Source organism: Cnephaeus nilssonii (genome assembly GCF_951640355.1).
Source record: "Cnephaeus nilssonii genome assembly, chromosome: 7".
NCBI classification, from domain to species: domain Eukaryota; kingdom Metazoa; phylum Chordata; class Mammalia; order Chiroptera; family Vespertilionidae; genus Cnephaeus; species Cnephaeus nilssonii.
The window spans coordinates 37,649,736-37,675,511 of NC_137078.1; the positions used below are offsets into that span (position 1 = coordinate 37,649,736).

At 41.7% G+C, this 25,776-nt stretch overlaps 1 protein-coding gene across 1 annotated transcript; it reads left to right on the top strand.

Annotated features, from left to right (window-relative positions):
- Window positions 1–1,198: 1,198 nt before the first annotated feature.
- Window positions 1,199–23,952, top strand: LOC307103829 (guanylate-binding protein 1-like). Its single transcript, XM_079778372.1, has 10 exons — window positions 1,199–1,391; window positions 12,534–12,661; window positions 13,577–13,686; window positions 13,935–14,131; window positions 14,722–14,964; window positions 16,640–16,920; window positions 17,748–17,960; window positions 18,362–18,464; window positions 18,705–18,895; window positions 23,620–23,952. The coding sequence occupies exons 1-10, from the start codon at window positions 1,202–1,204 to the stop codon at window positions 23,734–23,736; spliced, it is 1,773 nt and encodes a 590-aa protein (XP_079634498.1). The 5' UTR covers window positions 1,199–1,201; the 3' UTR covers window positions 23,737–23,952.
- The last annotated feature ends 1,824 nt before the right edge of the window (window positions 23,953–25,776 follow it).

Below are 25,776 nucleotides of genomic sequence, written 5' to 3' on the forward strand. Positions count from 1 at the left end.
TGCCTCCTGCACACCCCCCACCGGGGATGTGCCCACAACCAATGCACATGCCCCTGACCGGAATCGAACCCGGGATCCCCCAGTCCGTAGACCGACGCTCCATCCACTGAGCCAAACCGGCTTCGGCACACAGTCATACATTTTTATAAAATTAGCAAATGTAAGTTATATTGGTTCCACTTCCAGAATAGCAGTATAACCAGTTCTGTGAACCCTGACTTCTGCAAAATAAGCACAACTAGAACAAAACACACACATTTCAAACCTGTGAAAAATATCCTGCCTGTTTTTGAACAATAGTTAAGAGTGTAGACCCTCATATGAAGGGTGGACTGAATTATTGCGGTGGGGACATGTGCAGGAGGCAACCAATCCAAGAGTCTGTTTCACATTGATGTTTCTCTCTCTCTGTCTCTCCCCCCTCCCTTCCACTCTTCCTAAAAATCAATGGAAAAATATCCTCCAGTGAGGATTACCATCAACAAAAAAATCTGTGAAAATTGTCCAAAGAGCATACATCAAATGACAAAACATTTATTCCCAAAAGTCTTTATTCATAGCAGAATTAATTAACAAATAAATATTAAATTTCTTACATATGGCCAGGATGTAAACTACTCTCTAAACCCTATTCTATTTTATATTTCATGTCTAGCAACTAAATTTTTAAATATATTTTTATTTATTTTAGAGAGAGGAAAGGAGACGGAGAGATGGAAACATCAATAATGAGAGAGAAACATTGGCTGCCTCCTATGCAGCTTCTACTGGGGATCAACCCTGCAGCCCAGGCATGTACCCTGACCAGGAATTGAGCCCTGACCTCCTAGTTCATTGTCCCATGTTCAACCATTGAGCCACTAGGCGGGTTCTAGTCTGAAAATTTTAATGAGAATCTAAAAAGAAAATTTTCTATGGTAAATTAAAGATTTTGTTCATAAAAGCAGTTAAATATTGATGTCCTTGTCATAGCAATATTTTTTTAATGTACTCCTTCAATTGCACTTCTGTAACTTTCTAAAACAATACAGATCTTCCTCTCATCCACCTCAGTGTAGACATAGAACTTCTGGCCATGTTGGGGAATTTTATGACTCTACCTTTTGGATCAAAATAACCTGGTGAAAGTGCTTCATCTACTTAGAATGGAAGTTCTAATCCATCCCATCTCCTCGCTTGCAGATAAGGTGACACCCTGGACATGGCCTCATATATCCAGATGCCAGGCCCGGTGTGCCTCATTGAGAACACTGACACACAACTAGTGGTTAACCCAGAAGCTTTGAAGATCCTGTCTGCCATCACACAGCCTGTTGTGGTGGTGGCCATTGTGGGTCTCTACCGCACAGGCAAATCCTACCTGATGAACAAGCTGGCTGGGCAGAAAAACGGTGAGGGGCACCAGTTAAGCTCTGCCAGATCCCTTCTCTCCACCCACACTCCCAGCTTTGAGTATGGTGTTAAAGGAAGAGCAAGGTAGAGATTGGGAGGAATATTGAAAGCAAGCTTTTAATCTATCTACTGTTACCTTCTTACCTTACTGTGGTCTAAAAAAGTCAACGCACTGTCTCTTCCCACTTTCCTTAATTTCCCTTTTAAAAGCATAATTTGTATTATTTTCCTAGAATTCAATGTTTAATTTTTTAAAGAATCACCATGTCATTTCTCACAGCAACTCTACCATTTTACATTTCTCCCAGAAATGCACAGGATTCTAATTTCTCCACATTCTTTCCAATACCTGTTATTTGGCTGTGTGTGTGGTGATTTTGTTGTTTGTTTTTATTGACTTCAGACAGAAAGAGAGAGAGATAGAAACATTAATAATGAGAATCATTGATTGTCTGCCTCCTGCACGCCCCACACTGGGGATCAAGCTCACAACCCAGGCTGAGAATAGAACCATGACCTCCTGGTTCATAGGTCCATACTCACCCATGAGCCACACCAGCCAGGCTGCTATATTGTTCTTTTGGTAGTCATCATCCTAATGGGTGTGAAATAGTATCTCATTGTGGTTTTGATTTGTATTTCCCTGATAGCTAGTGCTGTTAATTATATTGTTATATGTTTATTAGTTATTTGTATATTTTCTTTTTTTAAATTTAATTTTATTGCTTAAAGTATTATAAAGAGTAGTATATATGTCTCCTTTTTTGCCCCATTGACCTTCCCCTGGCCTCCCCTACTACCCTGTATTTTGCGTTCATTGGTTATGCTTATATGCATGCATACAAGTCCTTCAATTAATCTCTTACCTCCCCCCGTCCCAACACTCCCCAGCCTTCCCACTGTAGTTTGACAGTCTGTTCAATGCTGCTCTGCCTCTGTATCTATTTTTGTTCATCAGTTTATAAAGTTCTTTATTATCCAATATGAGTTAGATCATGTGGTATTTTTTTTTCATTGCCTGGCTTATTTCACTTAGCATAATGCTCTCCAGTTCCATCCATGCGGTTGCAAATGGTAGGAATTCCTTCTTTTTTACAACAGTATAGTATTCCATTGTGTAGATGTACTACAGTTTTCTAATTCATTCATCTGCTGATGGGCATTTAGGCTGTTTCCAAATCTTAGCTATACTAAATGGTGCTGCTATGAACATAGGGGCACATATATCCTTTCTGACTGGTGTTTCTGGTTTCTTGGGATATAGTCCTATTAGTGGGATTACTGGGTCAAATGGGAGTTTCATTTTTAACTTTTTGAGGAAACTCAATACTGCATTCCACAGTGGCTGCACCAGTCTGCATTCCCACCAGAAGTGCACGAGGGTTCCTTTTTCTCCGCATCATTGCCAGCACTTGTTGTTTGTTTATTTGTTGATGATAGCCATTCTGACAGGTGTGAGGTGGTACCTCGTTGTTTTGATTTTCATATCTTGGATGATTAGTGACTTTGAGCATGTTTTCATATGTCTCTTGGCTTTCTGAATGTCCTCTTTCAAAAAGTGTCTATTTAGGTCCTTTGCCCAATTTTTTATTGGATTGTTCCTTTTCTTAAGTTGTATGAGTTCCCTGTAGAAGTTGGAGATTAAACCCATATCAGAGATAACATTTGCAAATATGTTCTCCCATGCAGTGGGCTTTCTTGTTCTTTTGTTGATGTTTTTTTGTTTGTTTCTTTTTGTTTTGTTTTGATTTTTGCTGTGCAGAATCTTTTTATTTTGATGTAGTCCCATTTGTTTATTTTCTCTTTAGTTTCCATTGCCCTAGGAGCTGTATTGGTAAAGATATTGCTAAAACAAATGTCTGCTATTTTGCTGCCTATGGCTTCTTTTAAAATTTTTATGGTTTCCCATCTTATATTTAAGTCCTTTATCCATTTTGGGTGTATTTTTGTGTATGATGTAAGTTGGTGGTCTAGTTTCATTTTTTTGCAAGTATCTGTCCAGTTTTCCCAACACCATTTATTGAAGAGACTATCTTGTCTCCATTGTATGCTCTTCCCTCCTTTGTCAAATACTAATTGAGCATGCAAGCTTGTGTTGATTTCTGGGTTCTCTGTTCTGTTCCATTGGTCTATATGTCTGTTCTGGTGCCAGTACCAGGCAGTTTTGAGAACAGTGGCTTTGTAGTATAGTTTGATATCTGGTATTGTGATCTACATTGTTCTTCTTTCTAAATATTGCTGCAGCTATTCGGTGTCTTTTTTTATTCCAGATGAATTTTTGGAGAGTTTGTTCTAGGTCTTTGAAGTATGCCATTGGCATTTTTAACGGGGATTGCATTGAATTTATAGATTGCTTTGGATAGTATGGACATTTTAATGATGTTGATTCTACCAATCCATGGACATGGTCTATTCATCCATTTGTTCATGTCTTCCTCAATCTCTTTTTTCAATGTCCTGTAGTTTTCTGAGTACAGGTCTTTCATGTCCTCAATTTGTTTATTCCTAGGTATCTTAATTTTTTTTCCTGCAATGGTAAATGGGATTGTTTTTCTCGCTTCTCTTTCTGTGAGTTCATTATTAGTGTATAAAAAGGCATAGATTTCTGGGTGTTAATTTTATATCCTGCTACTTTGCCAAATTCACTTATTAGGTCCAGTAGTTTTTTGATGAAGTCTTTGGGGTTTTCTGTGTATAGTATCATGTCATCTGTGAATAAGGACAGTTTTACTTCTTCTTTTCCAATTTGGATGCCTTTTATTTCTTCTTGTCTGATTTCTATGGCTAGTACACCGTATATGGAACAGGAGTGGTGAAAGTAGGCATCCCTATCTTGTTCCTATTCTTAGGGGAAATTAGATTAGTTTTTTCCTATTGAGTATGATGTTGGCTGTAGGTTTATCATATAAGGCTTTTATTTTGTTGAGGTATGGTCCCTCTATTCCCACTTTGAGAGTTTTCATCAAGAAAGGGTGTTGGATTTTGTAAATGCTTTTTCTGTATCAATTGATATGATTATGTGATATTTGTCTCTCAGTTTGTTTATGTGATGTATCACATTTATTGTTTTGTGGATATTGTACCATCCTTGCATTCCTGGAATAAATCCCACTTGGTCATGGTGTATGATCTTTCTAATGTAATGCTGAACTAGATTTGCTAGAATTTTGTTGAGGACTTTAGCATCTATGTTCATCAAGGATATTGGCCAGTAGTTCTCTTTTTTGTGGCATCTTTATTTGATTTTGGAATTAGGGTAATGCTGGCTTCATAGAAAGAGCTTGGAAGTGTGCCTTCTTCTGGAATTTTTTGAAATAGTCTGTGGAAGATCAGTTTTAGTTCTTCTTTCAATGCTTGATAGAACTCCCTATACAGCTGGCCAGACCAGGGCTTTTGTTTGCTGGAAGATTTTTGATCGCTGCTTCAATTTCATTGGTAGTTATCGGCGTATTCAGGTTTTTTGATTCATCTTGATTGAGTTTTGGGAGATTGTATTTTTATAAGAATATGTCCATTTCATCTTGGTTGTCCATTTTGTTGGAATAGAGTTGTTCATAGTATTTTTTCATAATCGTTTGTATTTCTGTGGGATCAGTTGTTACTTCGCCTCCTTCACTTCTGATTTTGTTTATTTGGGTCCTCTCTCTTTGCTTCTTGGTGAGCCTGGCTAGAGGTTCATCAATCTTGTTTATCCTTTCAAAGAATTAGCTCTTGGTTTTGCTGATCTTTTGTATTTTGCTGATTTTTTTGTCCCTATGTCGTTTATCTTTGCTCTAATTTTTATTATTTCCTTCCTTCTGTTTACGCTGGGCTTTTCTTGCTGCTGTCTTTCTAACTCTTTGAATTTTAGGATTAGATAATTTATTACCATCTTTTATTGATTTTTTTAGATAGGCCTGGAGAGCTATAAACTTCCCTCTCAAGACTGCTTTCACTGTGTCCCATAGATTTTGGATTGTTGTGTTTTCATTGTCATTTGTGCCATGAAGTTTCTTATTTCTTCTTTGTTCTCTTTTGTAACCCAATCATTGTTTAAAAGCATGCTATTTAGACTCCAAGTGTTTTTTATTTTTATTGTTTTTATTGTAGTTGATTTCTAGATTTATCCCATTGTGATCTGACAACCTGCTTGATATAATTTCTATCTTCTTGAATTTGAAGAGACTTTGCCTGTGCCCCAATATGTGGTCTATCTTTGAAAATGACCCATGTGCACTTGAGAAGAATGTATATTCTGTGGCTTTGGGGTAGAATGTTCTGAAGATGTCAATTAATTCCATCTGACATAGTGAGTCATTTAGGATTGATATTTGCTGATATTTTGTTTACAGGATTTGTCCAATGGTGTTAGTGGGGTATTAAAGTCCCCTACTATAACTGTATTGCTGTCAGTCTCTTCCTTGATATCCTCTAGAAGTTTTTTTTTATATATTTGGGTGCTCCTGTATTGGGTGCATATATGTTTACAAGAGTTATATGTTCTTGTTGAATTGCTCCCTTTAGTATTATGAAGTGGCCTTTCTTATGTCTTGTTGTGGCCTTCCCTTTGAGGTCTAATTGTCAGATACAAGTATTGCTAACTCAGCTATTTTTTCATTTCCATTTGTCTGAAAAACCTCTTTCCATCCCTTCACCATCAGTCTGTGTAAGTCCTTTGTTCCAAGGTGGGTTTCCTGTAGACAGTAGATATATGGGTCATGTTTTCTTATCCACTCAGCTAACCTATGTCTTTTTATGGGGCATTTAATATATTTACATTTAAAGTTATTATTGATAGGTACTTGTTTGTCAACATTGTTATTCTTTATGCCTGTGAGCCTTCTTCCCTTCCTATTTCTTCCTTTTATAGCAAACCCTTTAGCATTTCTTGCATTGCTGGTTTGGTGGTAATAAACTCCCTTAGTCCTTTTTTGTCTGTGAAGTTCCTGATTTCACCCTCAATTTTTATTGATAGCCTTGCTGGGTACAGTATTCTTGGATTCAGACCCTTGCTTGCATCACTTTGTATATTTCATTCCATTCCCTTCTGGCCTGATGTGTTTCTGTTGAGAAATCAGTCGATAGTCTGATGGGAGATCCTTTGTAGGTAACTATCTGTCTCTCTCTGGCAGCCTTTAAGATTCTTACTTTGTCGTTGGATTTGCCAATTTAATTATAATGTGTATTGGTGTCGGTCCTTTGGGATTCATCTTGTTTGGGACTCTGTGAGCTTCTTGTACTTTGTGAGTATTTTCTTCCCAATATCAGGGAAGTTTTCTGTCATTATTTCTTCAAACAGGTTTTCTATTCCTTGCTCAGTTTTTTTCTCCTTCTGCCACCCCTATTATGCAGATGTTGTTTCATTTCATGTTGTCCCAAAGTTCCCTTAGGCTCTCCTCCTGTTTTTTAAGTTTTTTTCCTAGATGCTGCTCTGCTTGGGTATTTCTTCCTACCCTGTCTTCTCGCTCACTGATGCAGTCCTCCACTTCTTCTAGTCTAGTGTTGATGCTTTCTATTGAGTTCTTTATTGCCGTGATATCATTTTTTATTTCTTCTTCATTTCCTCTTGCTTCTTACACATATTGTTGAATTTGTCTTCCATCCTTTTCAGCAACCTTATGACCGTTGCTCTGAATTCCTTCTCTTTAATATTGCTTGCCTCCATTTCTTTTACTTCCTTTTCTGGTGATTCCTCCTTTTCTTTTGTATGCGGGCTGTTTTTTTGTCTCCCCATGATCACTTCTCACAGGGTTTCTGGTTATGTAGTTCTCTCTCTCCTGCATTGACTTAAAGGCACAAAATACAGTATACCAAGACACAATGCACAAGGCACCAAACACAAATGTATTCATGATACTAATAACCCCAAATAAAGGTGACCACCAGAGGAAAAAGAATTTGGGGAATAGAGAAGAGTGCAAAAATGATATTGAGAAAAGAAAAAAATTTAAGAGAGAATAGAAAAAAAAGAAGGGGAAAAATACATATATGGGAAGAAAACTCCAATAAAACAAAAACTAAACCAAAAAATGCAAACAACAAACACCTAAAGATGAATGCAAACTACAAAGAACAACTAATCCAAAAAATGCAAACAACACACTTCCAAACAACAAACACCCAGATGCATCTGAGGAAGCAGAGCTTATTTCCAGGAGGTAAGGTCAAGGAATTGAATGAAAGGGGAAATAGCCACAATTCAGTATAGAGGAGGCAGAAAGAAAATGGATGTATAAGAAGAAAAGTAGAAAACTAAATACAAAAAAAGAAATATATATAAAGAAAATTTATAAATATATATATAAAATTTTCCTCATTCTTTACTCTATCTATCTACGTATTTGTTTACTATTGGAATAGGAGGATAGAGAGTAAATAGGCCTGAGTTGGTGATTGTAATTAGTTAAGCTATTAGTAGAAGAAGAGAACAAGTGAGGAGAGGAAAAAGAGAAGCAAAAAAAACCCAAACAAAAAAACTAACCAATAATCAAACAAAAAACAACAAGATAGAAAGAAAGAAAAGGGCAAAAAAGAAAAAAAATAATTTGGATAGTGAAGAAAGCAAAAAGAGAAGTGTGTATGGGTTTGGAGCAGGGGAGAGGAAATTAGATGTGTGAGTAAGATCAATTTTTGAGAGAAACCAAGATGGCGGCATAGGTAAACACCTGAAATTGCTGCCTCGCACAACCACTTCAAAACTACAACTAAAAACAAAATGGACATCATCCAGAACCACAGGAAGGCTGGATAAGTGGAAATTCTACAACTAGAAGGAAAGAGAAAAGCACATTGAGACTCAGAGAAGCTGCAGAAATAAAGTGCAGAGGTACGAAGGCGCGCGCGCGAAAATGCTGGCAGCTGGGTACACGGTTGCCTTTTTCAATCAGGAGGGAGACACAAGGTCCCAACTGCTCTGAACTCCAGTTCCAGTCAAGACTCTGGGGACCCAGATTCATTTGGTGAGAAATTGGACTGTCTGGCTTCAGGCGGAACTCGAGGGCGGCTTTCTCTCAGAGGTGTTTTCAGTGATTACCGAGGGACACTGAGAACTGGGGGCCTCTCAGGGCATGGCTGAGGATCAGCCATAGCTGTTTGTTCTGCCCCAAGATCCCACCCCACCTAAGCTGTGTGCAGAGGCTTTTGCATATGAATGGCCTGGCCCTTTGCAACCTAAAATTACCTAACAAACTGTAGCTGAGTCAGAGAGCACCAGAGCTACCAAAAGAAGGCCCAAGGCCCCACAGCAGCTTGCATTACTTCACAGCTGGGCCTCATCTGGGCACCTCCAAACCCCAAACAAAGAAGAGAAATCTGCAAACCTCTCCGTAGCTCCTGCTGGTTAGCCTCAGGCAGAGACTAAATTTGCACTTCCTTGGATCTCCCAGTGGTCATAATGGGACCATCCAGACTACAACTCCTCAGATAAATAAGGGACACACTCAAGGGGCAGACTCAGTGAGCACCAAACCCCCACTGAAGCGTCTTGCCCCATAAGGGTGTCTCCAGCACAGAAGTTCTCCCAGTGTAGACACAGCTGATTCTCACAGCCAACTGGCATGGAGGTCAATACCTCACAGTGATACCAACAACAATCAAGGCTTAACTACAACAAGACTGTACACACAGCCCACAAAGGGGTGCACCAATAGTGTCCACCTCAGGTGATTGGGGAGGCTGAGCCACTGGGCCCTATAGGACACCTAGCACACAAAGCCACTTTATCAACACAGGGAAGCAGCCAAAATGCGGAGACAAAGAAACAGATCACAAATGACAGAAGTGGAGGAAAGCAAACTACTGGATATAGAGTTCAAAACCACAGTTATAAGGTTTTTCAAGAATCTTCTAGAAACCGCTGATAAATTTATTGAGACCCTCGAGGATATGAAAAAGGACCAACTAGAAATTAAGCATACACTGACTGAAATAAAGAATAATATACAGAGATCCAACAGCAGACTAAAGAATCCCAAGAATCAAGTGAAAGATTTGAAATACGAAGAAGCAAAAAACACCCAACCAGAAAAGAAAAAAGAATCCAAAAATATGAAGATAGTGTAAGGAGCCTCTGGGACAACTTCAAGCGTACCAACATCCGAATTATGGGGGTGCCAGAAGAAGAGAGAGAGCAAGATATTGAAAACCTATTTGAAGAAATAATGACTAAAAACTTCCCCCACCTGGTGAAAGAAATAGACTTACAAGTCCAGGAAGCGCACAGAACCCCAAACAAAAGGAATCCAAAGAGGACCATACTAAGACACATCATAATTAAAATGCCAAGGGCAAAAGACAAAGAGAGAATCTTAAAAGCAGCATGAGAAAAACAGTTAGTTACCTACAAGGGAGCACCCATACGATTGTCAGCTGATTTCTCAACAGAAACTATGCAGGCCAGACGGGAGTGGCAGGAAATATTCAAAGTGATGAATAGCAAGAACCTACAACCAAGACTACTCTACCCAGCAAAGTTATCATTCAGAATTGAAGGTCAGATAAAGAGCTTCACAGATAAGAAAAAGCTAAAGGAGTTCATCACCACCAAACCAGTATTATATGAAATGCTGAAAGGTATTCTTTAAGAAGAGGAAGAAGAAAAAGGTAAAGATAAAAATTATGAACAACAAATACATATCTATCAACAAGTGAATCTAAAAATCAAGTGAATAAAAAATCTGAACAGAATAAATTGGTGAATATAATAGAATCAGGGCCATAGAAAGGGAGTGGATTGACAATTCTCGGGGGTAAAGAGGTGTGGGGAGTGCAGGAAGAGACTGGACAAAAATCGTACACCTATGGAAGAGGACAGTGGGGGGCAGGGGGTAAGGGCAGAGGGTTGGGTGGGAACCGGGTGGAGGGGAGCTTTGGGGGAAATAAGAGGAACAATTGTAATAATCTGAACAATAAAAATATGAAAAATAGATCAATTTTTAACAGGAAGTAAAAAAGGGTAGAGAGAAACTAAAGCAGGAACAGGGTAAGAGAAACAGGACAAATAAAGGGAAAAGTGATGAAGAGAGTGTTGGCATAAAGGAAAAATTGAGATAGAGTAAAATAATGCTAAAGTGAAAATCAAAATAGAATGTATAAAACTAATCCCAAAATAAAATAAAAATAACATAAAATAAAACTATTTCAAAAGGTAAATAATAGTATTAATACTAATGGTTAAAAATATAATTAAAAAAAACAAGGTAAAATCGAGTGAGAGAAAAAATTAGTTTCTTAAGTAGAAGATAAAAAATAAAAATGTGAAGTAGGAAGGTCATTCACTTCCTCCACTGTTCTGCTTGGCACATCTTTTTCCTTGCAGGTAGTCAGCACAGTATTGAGGTTCCCTGTGATCCACCACTCCTCTGTGTCCTAAGCCACAACCCTATTTTCAATCAGGCGGGATGTCTCTGTTCTCTTTGGTTCTCAGTCTGTTTTTAGTTGTATTTACACACGAGTCAATTTCTGCTACAGCCCCTGGGTGTCAGTATTTCTGCCTTAATGTCTTGGGCTAAAAGGCCTCTCTACTCTGGCTCTGTGTGCAATTCTGTTCAGGACTCTGTGGGTTAATATCTAGAATCCCCTTCTGCCAGCAGGCCTGTGGGACCCCCTTCCACATTCGAGGTCTACACTGACCCCACCAGCAGAGAATTTTGTGGCGGAGCAGTCTATCTCTGAGGCTCTAGTTCCCACTGCATGCATTTCTCCCTCTAGCCTGGATCCCAAATCTCACCAGCTGTGTTTAATTCGCCAGTTCTGGTGGGTGCTCTTTGATTCAGCTGTTCCTTCTGTTCTGTGAGAAAGCGAAGAGCCTGGTCCGCAAATTCGCCTGTTTGTCTCCTCCTGTGCAGACCTCCCAGGCTTCCCTGGTTGGGGAGGTTGGAGTTCTGGGTTTGTGGATTCGCAACTGAGGTAACTGGTCCCAGGGATTTTGTGGTTATAAGGTCCTGGGAGGCATCTGAGATCTCCCCAGTTGAAGGTAAGGCTGGGGTTCCGATCACAGTCAGTCTCAGATCACAGCCTTCTCCCCTTCAAGATAGTGCGGCCTCTGTGGCAGAACCCGCCGCTCCAGGAGAGATTTAAGCTGCAGTAGAGGCTGCCTGGTCATGGGGGGAGGGGGGACAGGGACGGTCCGCCAGTCCCCAACAGTCCCATGGAGTATAGCTGTCCCTCACTCACCAATACTGACACTCCCTTCACGTCCACGCACTCGCCTTTCCTTCTCTCACTCTCACACTATCTAACAGCCTGCAGACCTGTTGGCAGCCATCTTCCTTCCCCTGTATATTTTCTTTAAGGAAATGTCTTTCAAATCCTTGGCTCACTTTTTAATTGGGTTGTTTGTTTTATGGGGTTGTGTTGCAGGACTTCTTTATATATTCTGGATATCAATCCCTTACTTAAGAAATATTTTCCCCCATTCCATAGGATACCTATGAAACTCTGTTGTTAGTATCCTTTGACCCACAAAAGTTTTAATTTTGAATCCAACTTATCTATTTTTCTTTTGTTGTTTATGCTTTTGGTGTCATATCCAAGAAGTAAACCCAAATTCAATATCATGAAGCTTTCCCCCTACATATTCTTCTATGAAGTTCATAGTTTAAGCTCTTACATGTAGGTGTTTGAAAGATTATGGTTAATATTGCAGAAGGAAAGCTTTCTATCTTGCACCATTGAGTGTGATACTGGCTGAAGGATTTTCATATAAGGATTTTGTTATGTTGAGTTAGTTTTCTTCTAGTGCTAATTTGTTAATGTTTTTATAATAAAAACAGGTTGAATGTTTTTACGTATTGGATATTTGAACTTCCCTGTTTCTCTGTAAAATCAATACTGATTGTAGGGTTTTTTTAAATGTATTTTTATTGATTTCAGAGAGTAAGGGAGAGGGAGAGATAGTTAGAAACATCAGTGATGAGAGAGAATCATTGCTTGGCTGCCTCCTGCACACCCCACACTGGGGATGGAGCCCATAACCAGGGCATGTGCTCTGCCCCATAATCGAACCATGACCTGGTTCTTAGGTCAACCGTCAACCTCTGAGCCACGCCACCAAGGCTACTGGTAGTAGTCTCTCCTTATCTTGATTACATTCACATTTACCTCCATTTTAAGACATATCTGCTATGAAAACTCCACTCCCTCTCCTCCCTCTCCCCCTGAAGGCTTCTCTCTGGGCTCCACGGTTCAGTCTCACACCAAAGGCATCTGGATGTGGTGTGTGCCTCACCCTAAGGAAGCAAACTACACCCTAGTTCTGCTTGACACTAAGGGGTTGGGAGATGTAGAGAAGGTAAGTATTAAAGATTCAATTTGGACAAAATCCCCTCATTTCTGGGTATAGTCTACACTATTTAATATTTTTCTTTCTTTTTAAAAATTTTATTATTATTTAATTTTTATTCAAATAAGAGCTGGCACTAAACCATACATGTTTTCTTCATTTCTGTTTACGTGCTAAGAGACCAAGTTTTGCAATCAGGGATCATGAAAATAAAAGGCAGAATCCTAGAAGACTATAGTGGTCATTACATAGTATTCTAATTATTAACAAGAGGCTATAAGCTAAGACAGTTAACACAGATGCATAAAGGTACTACAAACAAAATCAGCCATGAGTGCTATCCTATAGAGAACTTTAGTTAAGGATTAATGTTCAGAAGTCCTAAACTGTTGTTTAAATTTAAACTCTGTCATTAACACAGTGGCCTTAGCAAATTTTTTCACTTCTTTTAACCTAAGCTTTCTGATCTGTAAAACCAATGCAAACGCTCTATATTTGCATCATAATATTGTTTTGACTATTTAATAAGAAAGGAAAGTGTTAGGTGAATAATAATTACTAGATAAAATAGCTATAAGTATTATTACTATGGCATAAGTCAATTTTGCTGCAAAAACATAGAGAAAATTAAATTACATTTATGGCTTTAGAGTGCCCACCAATCTGGACTATTTGTTTTGCAATTATCTGTGAATGGTCATAAGAGGACTTAGTGAGAATACCTGTCACCAAAAATACTAATCAGAAGACTTTTCAAAGTCCAACTCCTACTAACAACCATTTTCATTTCGATTTGTTTTCCTATTATAAGTCATTAATCTAAAAAAAGCCAACAACTAAATGACCATCCGTTTACTACTGCTGATCTGGAAAGTGCCATGAGAACAAATCATAATCCTGGCCCAAATGTGTTCTGATTTCCAGGGAGACAACCAAAATGACTCCTGGATCTTTGCCTTGGCAATACTGCTGAGCAGCACCTTTGTGTACAATAGCATGGGGGCCATAAACCAGCAGGCCATGGACGAACTGCAGTATCCTTTTTGTGGTCCAGAACAGCATCACAATCAGAAGGGAGACTAGTACTTAAAAACCACCTCCCTGAATGTGAATCCTGGCGAATCAAGCACAAAAAGAGAAAGTATAAAAAGTAATTCAAGGTCAGGAAGAATTAACACTTGGGTTAGAAACAAAGCCAAAACAAAGGTTTGGAATATGTGGGACTAATATGGCATGAGGGGCACTGTTCTTTTACAGCATTTTTCCTTAGTTTGCTACTCAGCTATGTGACAGAGCTGACAGATAAAATAAGGGCAAAATCTTCACTTGATGCAAATGAGGTTGAGGACTCAGCTGACTTTGTGAGCTTCTTTCCAGATTTTGTGTGGACACTGAGGGATTTTTCCCTAGAATTGGAAGTAAATGGGCAACCCATCTCAGCAGACGAGTACCTACAGAATTCACTCAAACTCAAGCAAGGTAAAGAGGACTGAGAACTGATTATTGGGAACCACAAGCCATTAGAAACCATCATCGTTTATTTTTCTGCTTAGTGTTTTTACATGTATATTTTTCTACTTCTTCTCAGCTTCCTAGTTCTAAGAATTAACGCTTGTTTAATATCTAAATTCATAGATTTTATTTTGAATTATCTTCTCCCCTGTGCTAACACCACGTTTCTTTTTCTTTCACCTTTCCCTGCACTGTGATCAAATTGATTTTTATCTCCCTGCTTAGGGCTTGTGATGCTGTAATTAGCCAAAGAATATGGAGTAGAATGGGCATTTATTTAAAGACAACAGATTAAAGCATAACAATGCCCTAGGCCAGGGGTTGGCAAACTATGGCTCACAGGCAAATGATGGGCAATGCAGCCTGCCAGCTATCGTACAAATAGGTTTTACTGGGTGAAAACCATGTAGAGGGTCCATGGCTGCTTTCATGCTATAATAGCAGAATTGAATACTTGGAAAAGAAACCACCTGACCTGCAAATTTATGATTTGGACATTTACAGAAAAAGTTTCCAATCCCCTATATTTAGCAAAGCCCTTTTTTATCTTTCTCCAGGTGCCAGTCTTAAAAATGAAAAATTTAACCTACCCCGACTTTGTATCCGAAAGTTCTTCCCAAAGAAGAAATGCTTTATCTTTGATCGGCCCACTCATCGGAAGAAGCTAGGCCAACTTGAGACAATGCATGATGATGAGCTGGACCCCGAATTCATACAACAAGCTGCTGACTTCTGTTCCTACATCTTTACTAATTCTAAAGTCAAATCTCTTTCAGGAGGCATCCACGTCAATGGACCCCGTGAGTCCACTTCCTGGTCATTACTCTCACTGTTAAGAATAAAGAACTGTGGAATAGCATCCACCAAGTTTGAACTTTGAAAAATGCAAATCTACTACTACTAGAGGCCTGGTGCATGAAATTTGTGCACTCGGGGAGTTCCCTCAGGCCAGCCTGGGCCCTCTCACAGTCCAGGAGCCCTTGGGGGATGTCTAGACATCCTTAGCACTGCAATGGAGGAGGGAGAGGCTTCCGCCATGGCCCCAGCGCCACTGTGCTTGCCAGTCGTGAGCCTGGCTTCTGACTGAGCAGCATTCCCCCTGTGGTAGTGCACTGACCACCAGAGGGCAGCTCCTACATTGAGTGTCTGCTCCCTGGTGGTCAGTGCATGTCATAGCAACAGGTCATTCCCCTGTTCGGTCGATATACACATTACCCTTTTATTATATACTAGATGCCTGGTGCACAAAATTCGTGCACTCAGGAGGTCCAGCCTGCGCCCTCTTGCAATCTAGAACCCCTAAGGGGATGTTGGGGAGCCTGTTTCAGCCTGATCCCCGCAGGCCAGGCCAAGGGACACCCCCTTCCCTCTGAGATTCATCAGTCTGTTCCATGTTGCCATGCCTGTGGTTTCTGTTGCATTGACTGTTTGCACCATGGTGGTCAGTGCACATGATAGCTACCAGTAGGCCAGCCATTAAGCTTTTCTATGTATGCATGATTACTGTGGTATATCCTAGGTGACACAACATTTCTAGTAGATTTTATTATTCATATTTCCTTGGTGAGAAAAGATAGAAAAGGACAAATAAAAAAGCTCTGTTGCTTCAAATTGACCTAATAAACTGGACCTATACTATCCCACATAATAGCTACTAGAAAAGTGTAGTAGCTACATTTATATAAAAGTAAAAGTAGATTAATTAAAATGAAATAAATTTAGAAATTCTCATTACATGTATAGTGGCTATAATATTGGATAGCACATATAGCAGATGACTATCATCACAGAAAGGTCTTTTGGACAGTGTTCTGCTAGAATAAATAAAATGGAGACTCCTTTTTAAATTTATTTTGAGTTTTTTAATCCTCACCCAATAATATATTTTTCCATTAATTTTAGAGAAAGAGAAAGCATCAATGTGAGAGACAAACATTAATCAGTTGCCTCCCGCATGCACCCCAACTAGGGATCAAACTCACAACCTAGGTGTGTGCCCTGACCAGGAACAAAACCCACAACTTTTTGGTGCATGAGACAATGCTCAACCAATTGAGCCACCTGGCCAGGGCAGAGGACTTCTTTTTAATTGTTTCACAAATATTGATTTTATAAATGCTTACCATGGACCAGAACTGATGATAGAGACATAAATGAGAGGTACATTTCCTATCCTAATGGTGCTTAGGGGTAAAGCACATGCACTCAATAAACACAGGTCTACGGTGCCTAGAACAGAGGTTCTCACCCTTTGATATGTATCCATATCACCCAAGATCTCGCCAGAGGAGGATTTAATTCAGTTGATTTAGAGCAGAAGCTGAGAGTCTGCATTTCTAGCAAACTTCTAGTTGCTGCTAAGGACATCGATGCTGTGACCAAATGAGTGTTGAGAGATATCACCAGATTTATAGAGGATGGACTGTTTCCTCACCCCACCTACAACAAATGTTATCTTTTGTTCTCTATTTGTAGGGCTGGAGACCCTGGTGATGACCTATGTCGATGCCATCAGCAGTGGGGATCTGCCCTGCATGGAGAACGCAGTCCTGGCCTTGGCCCAGATAGAGAACTCGGCTGCAGTGCAAAAGGCCATTGCCCACTATGACCAGCAGATGGCCCAGAAGGTGAAGCTGCCCACAGAAACCCTCCAAGAGCTCCTGGACCTGCACATGGCCAGTGAGAAAGAGGCCAGTGAAGTCTTCATGAAGAATTCCTTTAAGGATGTAGGCCATTTATTTCAAAAGGAATTAGCGGTAATTTTTTTTTATGTTTATATGTATTAGGATCTCAGAAAGCCAAGTACTACTAGAAAATAAAATGGGTATTTATCAAAACAGAAGGAATTCTTACTAGACTTTAAAATGATAAAAACCACTATTTGTTATTATTATAATAAGAAGAACCATTTTATTATGATTGACACAAAGTTTTGAACATTTTTTTCTTTTCATGCAGATACTAATATTCTTTCTCATAATTTAGTTAAATGCATGCAAGTAATAATTAGAGTTTCTCATTACTAATTATGAGCATCATCCCATTATTAATCCTCATAAATTAATTCTCATAAACCAAGTTACTTGCTTGTTGGTACCAGACAGATTTAATATTATAGCCAAAAGCAAAGAAAGATGTAGTCTTTCTTCCATATGCAATCTCTGGTCCAATTTGAAAAGCAGAAGTTTCTTTCTAAAGGTGTATTTGTAGGACTAGAGAACGTAGTTCTGACCTATGTCAATGCCATCCGCAGTGGGGACCCACCCTGAATGGAGAACGCAGTCCTGGCCTCGGCCCAGATAGAGAACTCGGCTGCAGTGCAAAAGGCCGTGGCCCACTATGACCGGCAGATGGGTAACATAAATGCTAGCATAAAGCTAGCAATCTCTGCCATGAACTTCTCCTCCAAGGAGAAAGGGACCTCAGTAGAAAGACAGGATCAGGAGGAAGGATGTGGTCCTGCTGAGGTGCCTGTAAGTTTTACAGGGATCACAGACTGGTTTTTGAGAAGCCTTTCCAAAAATCCTGAGGTCAAGCTAACTTTTCCTTTGTACTCTTTCCAATTCCTATTTTCACATTAAAGGCCCAGCTAGCAAAAAGGCGAGATGACTTTTGTAAAGAGAATATGAAAGCATCATCGGATCGCTGCTCAGCTTTACTTAAGGATATCTTCTATCCTTTAGAAGAAGATATAAAGCAGGGGATTTATTCTAAACCAGGAGGATATCATCTCTTAATGCAGACTATGAATGAGCTGAAGAAAAAGTATCTTCAGGAACCCAGGAAGGGAATACAGGTAACCAGCCTTTCTCTGTCTCTGTTTCTCCCCTCAACCCCACACTTCCCTTCCTCCCAGTCTCCCTCCACCTCCTTTCCTAGGATCTGCTCTCTCCACGATGGCTTCGTTCCTCACCCCATATGGGACCACAGCACCAACAGATCCAAAAAGGGAGCCCTCGTTCAGAGAACAGAGACTCTCAATCTATATTTATATCAATCTCTTACAAAGGATTCTACTTCATCAGGTGCCAGGCTTGGCCAACCTGGAGCATGTGCCCAGCCTGTGACAGGGGCACCTTGACCAGCACAAGGACCAGGGCTCAGTGAAGCAATTCCAACAGGAAAACATGGTGGGCAAATGGGAATAAGCGCTTCCAGCAATTTCCTATTACTAATGCCATTTTCTCTGGGTCCTAGAGTGAAGAAGTCCTTCAGACATACCTGAGGTCCAAGGAGTCTGTGATTGATGCAGTTTTACAGACAGACCAGACTCTCACAAAAAGGGAAAAGCTGATTGAAGGTGAGGAGCAAGTTCAAGAGACTAGATAGCCTCAACAGCTTTTAAAAGTTTAAATATTTTGGCTTGGAGAAACTTGGGTCCTTAAACAAGAGCCAGATGAGCAAAGATGCCTACTACTAGACAAAGTCAGTCTCAATGGGGCAAATGCAGTCAGCAGCAACAATGACAGGTGAGTTCACAAAGAAGAAAAAGCAGGGTGGTCACCCACATGAATTTGTTTTCTTCCTTTCCTCCTGGCAGTGCAACGTGTGAAAGCTGAATCTGCAGAGGCTGCAGCAAAAATGCTGGAGGAAATGCAAAAGAAGGAGCAGATGATGGAGGAGGAAGAAAAGAGTTATCAGGAACATGTCAAGCAATTGACTGAGAAGATGGAGCAGGAGAGGGCCCAATTAATGGTGGAACAAGAGAGGGCTCTGGCTCTTAAACTTGAGGTATATAATGGCATCACCTTGAGGTTTCACTTTTTCTGTTTGCTGTCCACTTTCCCTGACCTGTTTGTTAAAACACGAAACCCGGAAAGAGCTTTCTTGCCCACTTATACTTTTCAATCCCTGTCTGCTGCCTGGCTTGGAGCTTGCCTATATCTGGTTATCAAATGTTTTTTTATTATCCTTTATCTCACATCCAGTCCTTTATCAGTACACAAGGGGCCCAGTGCATGGATTTGTGCACTGGTAGGGTCCCTCAGCCTGACCTCTGCCGTCTCAAAATTCGGGACCCCTCAAGGGATGTCAGACTGCCAGTTTTGGCCCAATCCCCACAGGATAGGCTGAGGGACCCTACCAGTGCACAAATTCGTCACCAGGCTGGTTTCAACCTGATCCCTGCAGGCCAGTCCGAGTCACCTCACCAGTGCACGAATCCATGCACTGGGCCTATAGTATGCATATAAGATAATTGGTTAATCTTTTCCAACCCTCTGCCCTCTCCCCTTCTCTCAGAGATTCATCAGTCTCTTTCATGTTGCCATGCCTGTGTATCGAGTGTCTGCCCCCTAGTGGTCAGCGTGCATCATAGTTATCAGATGAATAGTCGAACAGTTGCTTAGGCTTTTATATATATAGACTAGAGGCCCGGTGCATGAAATTCGTGCATGGGGGGGTGTCCCTCAGTCCAGCCTGCACCCTCTCCAATCTGGGACACCTCAGTGGATGTCCGACTGCCCTCTCACAATCCAGGACTGCTGGCTCCCAACTGCTCGCATGACTGCCTTCCTGATTGCCCCTAACCACTTCTGCCTGCCAGCCTGATCACACCCTAACCACTCCCCTGCCAACCTGATTGATGCCTAACTGCTCCCCTGCCATCCTTTTTGCCCCTAACTTCCCTCCCCTGCAGGTCTGGTCATACCTAACTGCCCTCCCCTGCAGTTATGGTCACCCCTAACTGCCCTCTCCTGCAGGCCAGGTCCCCCCAACTGCTCTCTCCTGCAGGCCTGGGTCCCCCCAAACTTCCCTTCCCTGCAGGCCAAGTCACCTCCAACTTCCCTCCTCTGCCGGCCTGGTCACCCCTAACTGCCCTCCCTTGCACACTTGATCACCTACAACTGCCCTCCCTTGCAGGCCTGGTCCCTCTCAACTTCCCTCTCCTGCTGGCCATCTTGTAGTAGCCATCTTGTGTCCACATGGGGGCAGGATCTTTGACCACATGGGGGCAGCCATCTTGTGTGTTGGAGTGATGGTCAATCTGCATACTACTCTTTTATTAGATAGGATCGAGGCCTGGTGCATGGGTGGGGGCCAGCTGGTTTGCCCTGAAGAGTGTCCGGGATCAGGGTGGGGATTACCTTGGAGCGTGGGGCAGCCTGGGTGACGGGCCTATGGTGGTTTTCAGGCTGGCCACACCCCCCGGCAACCAAAGCGGAGACCCTGGTATCTGGGGTTTATTTATCTTCTATAATTGAAACTTTATAGCCTGGAGCGGAGCCAAGCCTCCTGTTTGCTACATGGCTGCCTCCATTTCTGTTGGAATTTATTTATCTTCTATAATTGAAACTTTGTAGCCTTGAGTGGAGGCCTCGGCTGGCCAGGGCTCCAGAACTTGGCTTCCCCCATTGCCAGGGACAACCCTAGCCTCCTGCTCTCTGCAGCTCCATGGCTGTTGCCATTTCTGTTGGAATTTATTTATCTACTATAATTGAAACTTTGTACCCTTGAGTGGAGGCCTGTGCCTGCAAGCGTGTGTGGAAAGCTTGGCTTCCTCCATCACCAAGGAAACCCAAGCCTCCCTCCTGCTTGCTCCGTGGCCGCAGCCATCTTGTTTGGGGTTAATTTGCAAACTCACTCTGATTGGCTGGTGGGCATGGCTGATGAGCGTGGCTGGTGGGTATATCGGAGTGGTGGTTAATTTGCATATCACTCTTTTATTAGATAGGACTAGAGGCCTGGTGCATAAAATTTTGTGAATGGGTAGGGTCCCTAGGCCTGGCTGGCAATCAGGGCCAATTTGGGCCTTCCTTCAGGCTGACGGCGGGGAACTTCCCCTGGTTGCCAGCTGCTGCCTTGGCCCTTCCTTAGTTCCACACCACCCCCTGGTGGTCAACGCACATCATAGCAAGCAGTCAAACTCCCGAGGGGACAATTGGCATATTAGCCTTTTATTATATAGGATTCTGCAATCAATATCTATTATCTTCAAGGCATTGTAAATACTATGACTTATCTGTATCGCTTGCTTAATATTATATGAAGCAAGAATTGCTGTGTACCTATACCTTAGGAGAAAACACAGAGGTTCAGAAAAGATGAGCTTTTATAGGGTCACACAGATCAGTAAGATATCTGAACCACCTTCAGACTTGAGGAATCTACAATCACTGTTTTTCTGTCACACCGGGTGTGACTTTGGTTCTAAGAAAACCATTATGAGCAGAAAGACTCATTGCCTCTCACTCCTGTGTCTGCCACTCCTGCCTGTTTGCTATGCCATACTGCTAGTTTGTGTAGGGAGTTTTCTGCAGAAATCCAGTCTGGACAGTTAGGGGCCTTGATGGCCTTACTTATATCCTGCTACTCTTGCCACCAAGCTATGGAGACTTAAATCAAATTCCCTGATCTAAGATTCAGGCACTTCTTTTGATTTTGAGAAATTTTTATTTCTGTCATGTGTATGTATATGAAAGTCTGTGTGTGTGTGTGTGTAAGAGTCTATAAGATTTGAAAAGAAACATAATTAAGATTGCCCACATAGGTTGTATAGAATTAATGGGACTTATAATTTAAGTTTATCAATATACTAGAAGCCCGGTGCACGAAATTCGTGCACGGTGGGGGGTTGTCCCTCAGCCCAGCCTGTACCCTCTCCAATCTGGGACATCCCTCTCACAATCCAGGACTGCTGGCTCCCAACTGCTTGCCTGCCTGCCTTCCTGATTGCCCCTAACCGCTTCTGCCTGCCAGCCTGATCACCCCCTAACCACTCCGCTGCCAGCCTGGTTGATGCTTAACTGCTCCCCTGCCAGCCTGTTTGCCCCCAACTTCCCTCCTCTGCCAGCCTGGTCACCCCTAACTGCCCTCTCCTGCAGGGTTGATCACCTCCAACTGCCCTCCCTTGCAAGCCTGGTCCCTCTCAACTGCCCTCCCTTGCAGGCCAGGTGCCTCCCAACTGCCCTCTCCTGCTGGCCATCTTGTAGTGGCCATCTTGTGTCCACATGGGGGCAGGATCTTTGACCACAGGGGGGCAGCTATATTGTGTGTTACAGTGATGACCAATCTGTACATTACTCTTTTATTAGATAGGATAGAGGCCTGGTGCACGGGTGGGGGCCAGCTGGTTTGCCCTGAAGGGTGTCCCGGATCAGGGTGGGGTTCCCTTGGGGCGTGGAGCGGCCTGAGTGAGGGGCCTGTGGTGGTTGGCAGGCCGGCCACGCCCCCTGGCAACCCAAGGGGAGGCCCTGGTATCTGGGATTTATTTTCCTTCTACAATTGAAACTTTGTAGCCTGGAGCGGAGCCAAGCCTGCTGCTCCCTCCTGGGCGGCAGCCATCTCTGTGGCAGTTAATTCACCTTCTACAATGGAAACTTTGTAGCCTTAAGCAGGTGAGCCCGGCCAGGGTGTGCGGAAAGCTTTGCTTCCCCTGTTCCCACCAGCAACCCTGGCCTGCTCTCTCAAGCTCCATTCTGCCACCATTTGTTTGACTTTGTTTACCTTCTATAATTGAAACTTTGTAGCTTGAGTGGAGGCTTAGGCCTGCAACGGCTATGGAAAGCTTGGCTTGCTCTGTTACCTGGGAAACCTTGCTCACTGTGGCTGTAGCCATCTCGGATTGGGGTTAATTTGCATACTCGCCCTGATTGGCTGGTGGGTGTGGCTTGGCTGGTGGGCGTGGCTTATGTAGCGGAGTGATGGTTAATTTGCATATTACCATTTTATTAGAGAGGATTAGATGGTATAAGCCAAAATCTTTCTTAGCTAAAGGAGGCTCAAGATAAGCAATCATGAGCTAAGATGTACAAGTAAAAGTATCCTATATAACAAAAGCCTAATATGCAATTGTCCCCTCGACTGTGAGTTTCACCAGGAGTGCGACTGCTCACTATAATGTGTGCTGAGCACCAGGGGGTGGCAGGGAATATGGCAGGCGTCAGTGACCCAGCACTGGCAGCGGGTGGCAGAGGAGGCGCTGCTGGCCCCAATGGGCCCTGATGAGAGCAGGACCATGGCCCTGATGAGAGCAGGACCATGGCAGGATGGACCAGGTAAGTGGGTGGCACCAGGGCAAGGCAAGTGTGAGAAGAAGAGGGCTCGATTGCCCGGCCAATCACCCTGCAGATGGCGACCAGTGGCAGTGCCAGCGGGGTGGAGGGAACGGGGCTGACGCCTGGCTCCCAGTCACTGAGGAAGCCCGGCGGGGCCCCATGACTTAGGAGGAGGCGGGTATACGGGAGCCCAGGGGCCCAGGTCCCAGAGGTCAGCTGGGACCTGCCCTTCCACACCAGATCCTTGCGCTTTGATCGCCAGCCAGGCCTAGGAACCAACCACACCTGTGCTTGGACTTCATGCACCAGGCCTCTAGTAATGAACATTTATGGTACAGAAAATTTCAAGAAGAAATTAAATACTCAAAAAAAAAAACAACCTAACTATAAATGTGGAAACTATAAGTTGAGATTTGCTTACTGCTGTACTTTATTTACTCTTTATTTGTCCCTTTTTAGGAACAGGCCTTGTTACTAAAGGAAGGATTCCAAAATGAGAGCAGACAACTTCAGAGAGAAATAGAGAATCTCAAGAATAACATGGCAGGAAGCAGAAAGAAATGTATCTTAATCTAAAGACCTAAAGGAAAGAGATTCCCTGGTCACTCTACCCAAGGCATAACTCAAGCAGTTTTATAATTTGGAAAAAGTGTCACAACTTGAAAAAAAGTGACCTTCTTTAAGCTGATAAAAGAAATCTACAAAAAACCCTTCACCTAACATACATACCTAATGATAAAAAACCGGAATGCTTTGCCCTTAACTCAGGAATAAAGCAAGGATGTGCAGTCTCTCCACTCATGATAAAGAGTATAATGAAAGGCTTCCTACAATATGGCAAAAAAAAGAAGAAAGAAGAAAGAAAGAAAGAAAGAAAGAAAGAAAGAAAGAAAGAAAGAAAGAAAGAAAGAAAGAAAGAAAGAAAGAAAGAAGAAAGAAAGAAGAAAGAAAGAAAGAAAGAAAGAAAGAAAGAAAGAAAGAAAGAAAGAAAGAAAGAAAGAAAGAAAGAAAGAGAGAAGGAGAGAAGGAGGGAGGGAAGGGAAGGGAAGGGAAGGGAAGGGAAGGGAAGGGAAGGGAAGGGAAGGGAAGGGAAGGGAAGGGAAGGGAAGGGAAGATCAGAAAGGATAAAATAAACCTGCCTTTATTCTCACACACTGATTATCCACACAGAAAAATCCCGGGAATCTACAACAAAATAGCAAAAAACAGCAACAGCAAAAACTCTTGGCACAAATACTTGGGTTTAACAAGGTTGTAAGATTCAAAGTCAATACACAAAAATCCACTTTCAACTGTATTTTTATATAAAAGCAATGGACTATTAGAAACTAAAAATTAAAAAACAATACCGCTTACAATAGCTGTTTTTTAATGGAATATTTAGGTTGAAATATAACTAAACATGCACACGATCATCTATGCTTGAATATTTATTCTAAGACCAAGAGATTATGGCATTGATCATGATGTATGAATTTCCTTATATTCCAACTCCCTTGTAGTTTTTATGTTCCTTTTACTCATTGTAGAGAAGGTTCAAGACCCTTATTTTTAGAGTTATTCCTGACAAAAGCATGTGCCTAGTATTTGTTAAGTTTTGCTGAGCACTAAAAATATGTCAAATGTGGGGGCAGGGGACTATGGGGGGGTGGTCAATGGGAAAAAAGGGGGATAGCTGTAATACTTTCAACAGTAAAGATAAATTAAATATATATTGTGTATTAGGCTTTTATCCAAACAGAAAGAGGAAAAAATATGGCTCAGAACTCATTGTCACATAATACACACACACACATACACACACACACACATACACACACACACACATCCTACCCTTCCCACTCACTGTGTGTTCTTTGACAGACAGGATTTCATAGAACACAAGACAGGAAAACTTACTCAGAGTGTTTTCCCCCAAAACTATGTTCAAAGCAGAGTCCCTGGGGAGTTAGATGAGGCTTCATGAAAAACAGACATTGCTTAGGCTACAGGGATCATTCATTCAAAAAACATTGGTTGACTATCACATTCTGCCAAGGAGTGGAAATATAGTTGTACTCCCTCTCTTAAAGAGCTCATAGTCTAGTGGTAAAGACAGAGATTAAATAATACAGAAAACTAAATACCCAAGAAATTTAAGGGGAGAGGATTTCTGATTTAGGAAAGAGTTGATCTAATCCCTCTACCCCAAGGTATCTCAGATGGCTCCTTAGTATGTCTTAACCATATTTCCATTATCAGTCATTTAGAGGGAAAAAGAAATCCAATTTGGGAGGGAGAGATAGAAGGAGGACAGCACCTATCACCTGGCCCCCCAAAAAAACCTATTTAATTAATAGTGTGCCATGCTCACAGTGTCTCTCATGGAGTTGATTAGTAAAGAAATGAAGAAAGCAATGGGTTCCATCTAGTGGCCAATCTTATTATTACTCTTCACAGTATTTTATCACTACCTTTTATCACCAGAGTTTATAGTTTGTCTCCCCCACTAGAATACAAGTGGGCAGGAACATTACCTATTTTGTTTATCACGAACTCAGCCATCTAGAAGGGCTCCTGACATGTAGCCCATGCACGAATTCATGCACCAGGCCTCTGATATAAGAGTCTGGGGCA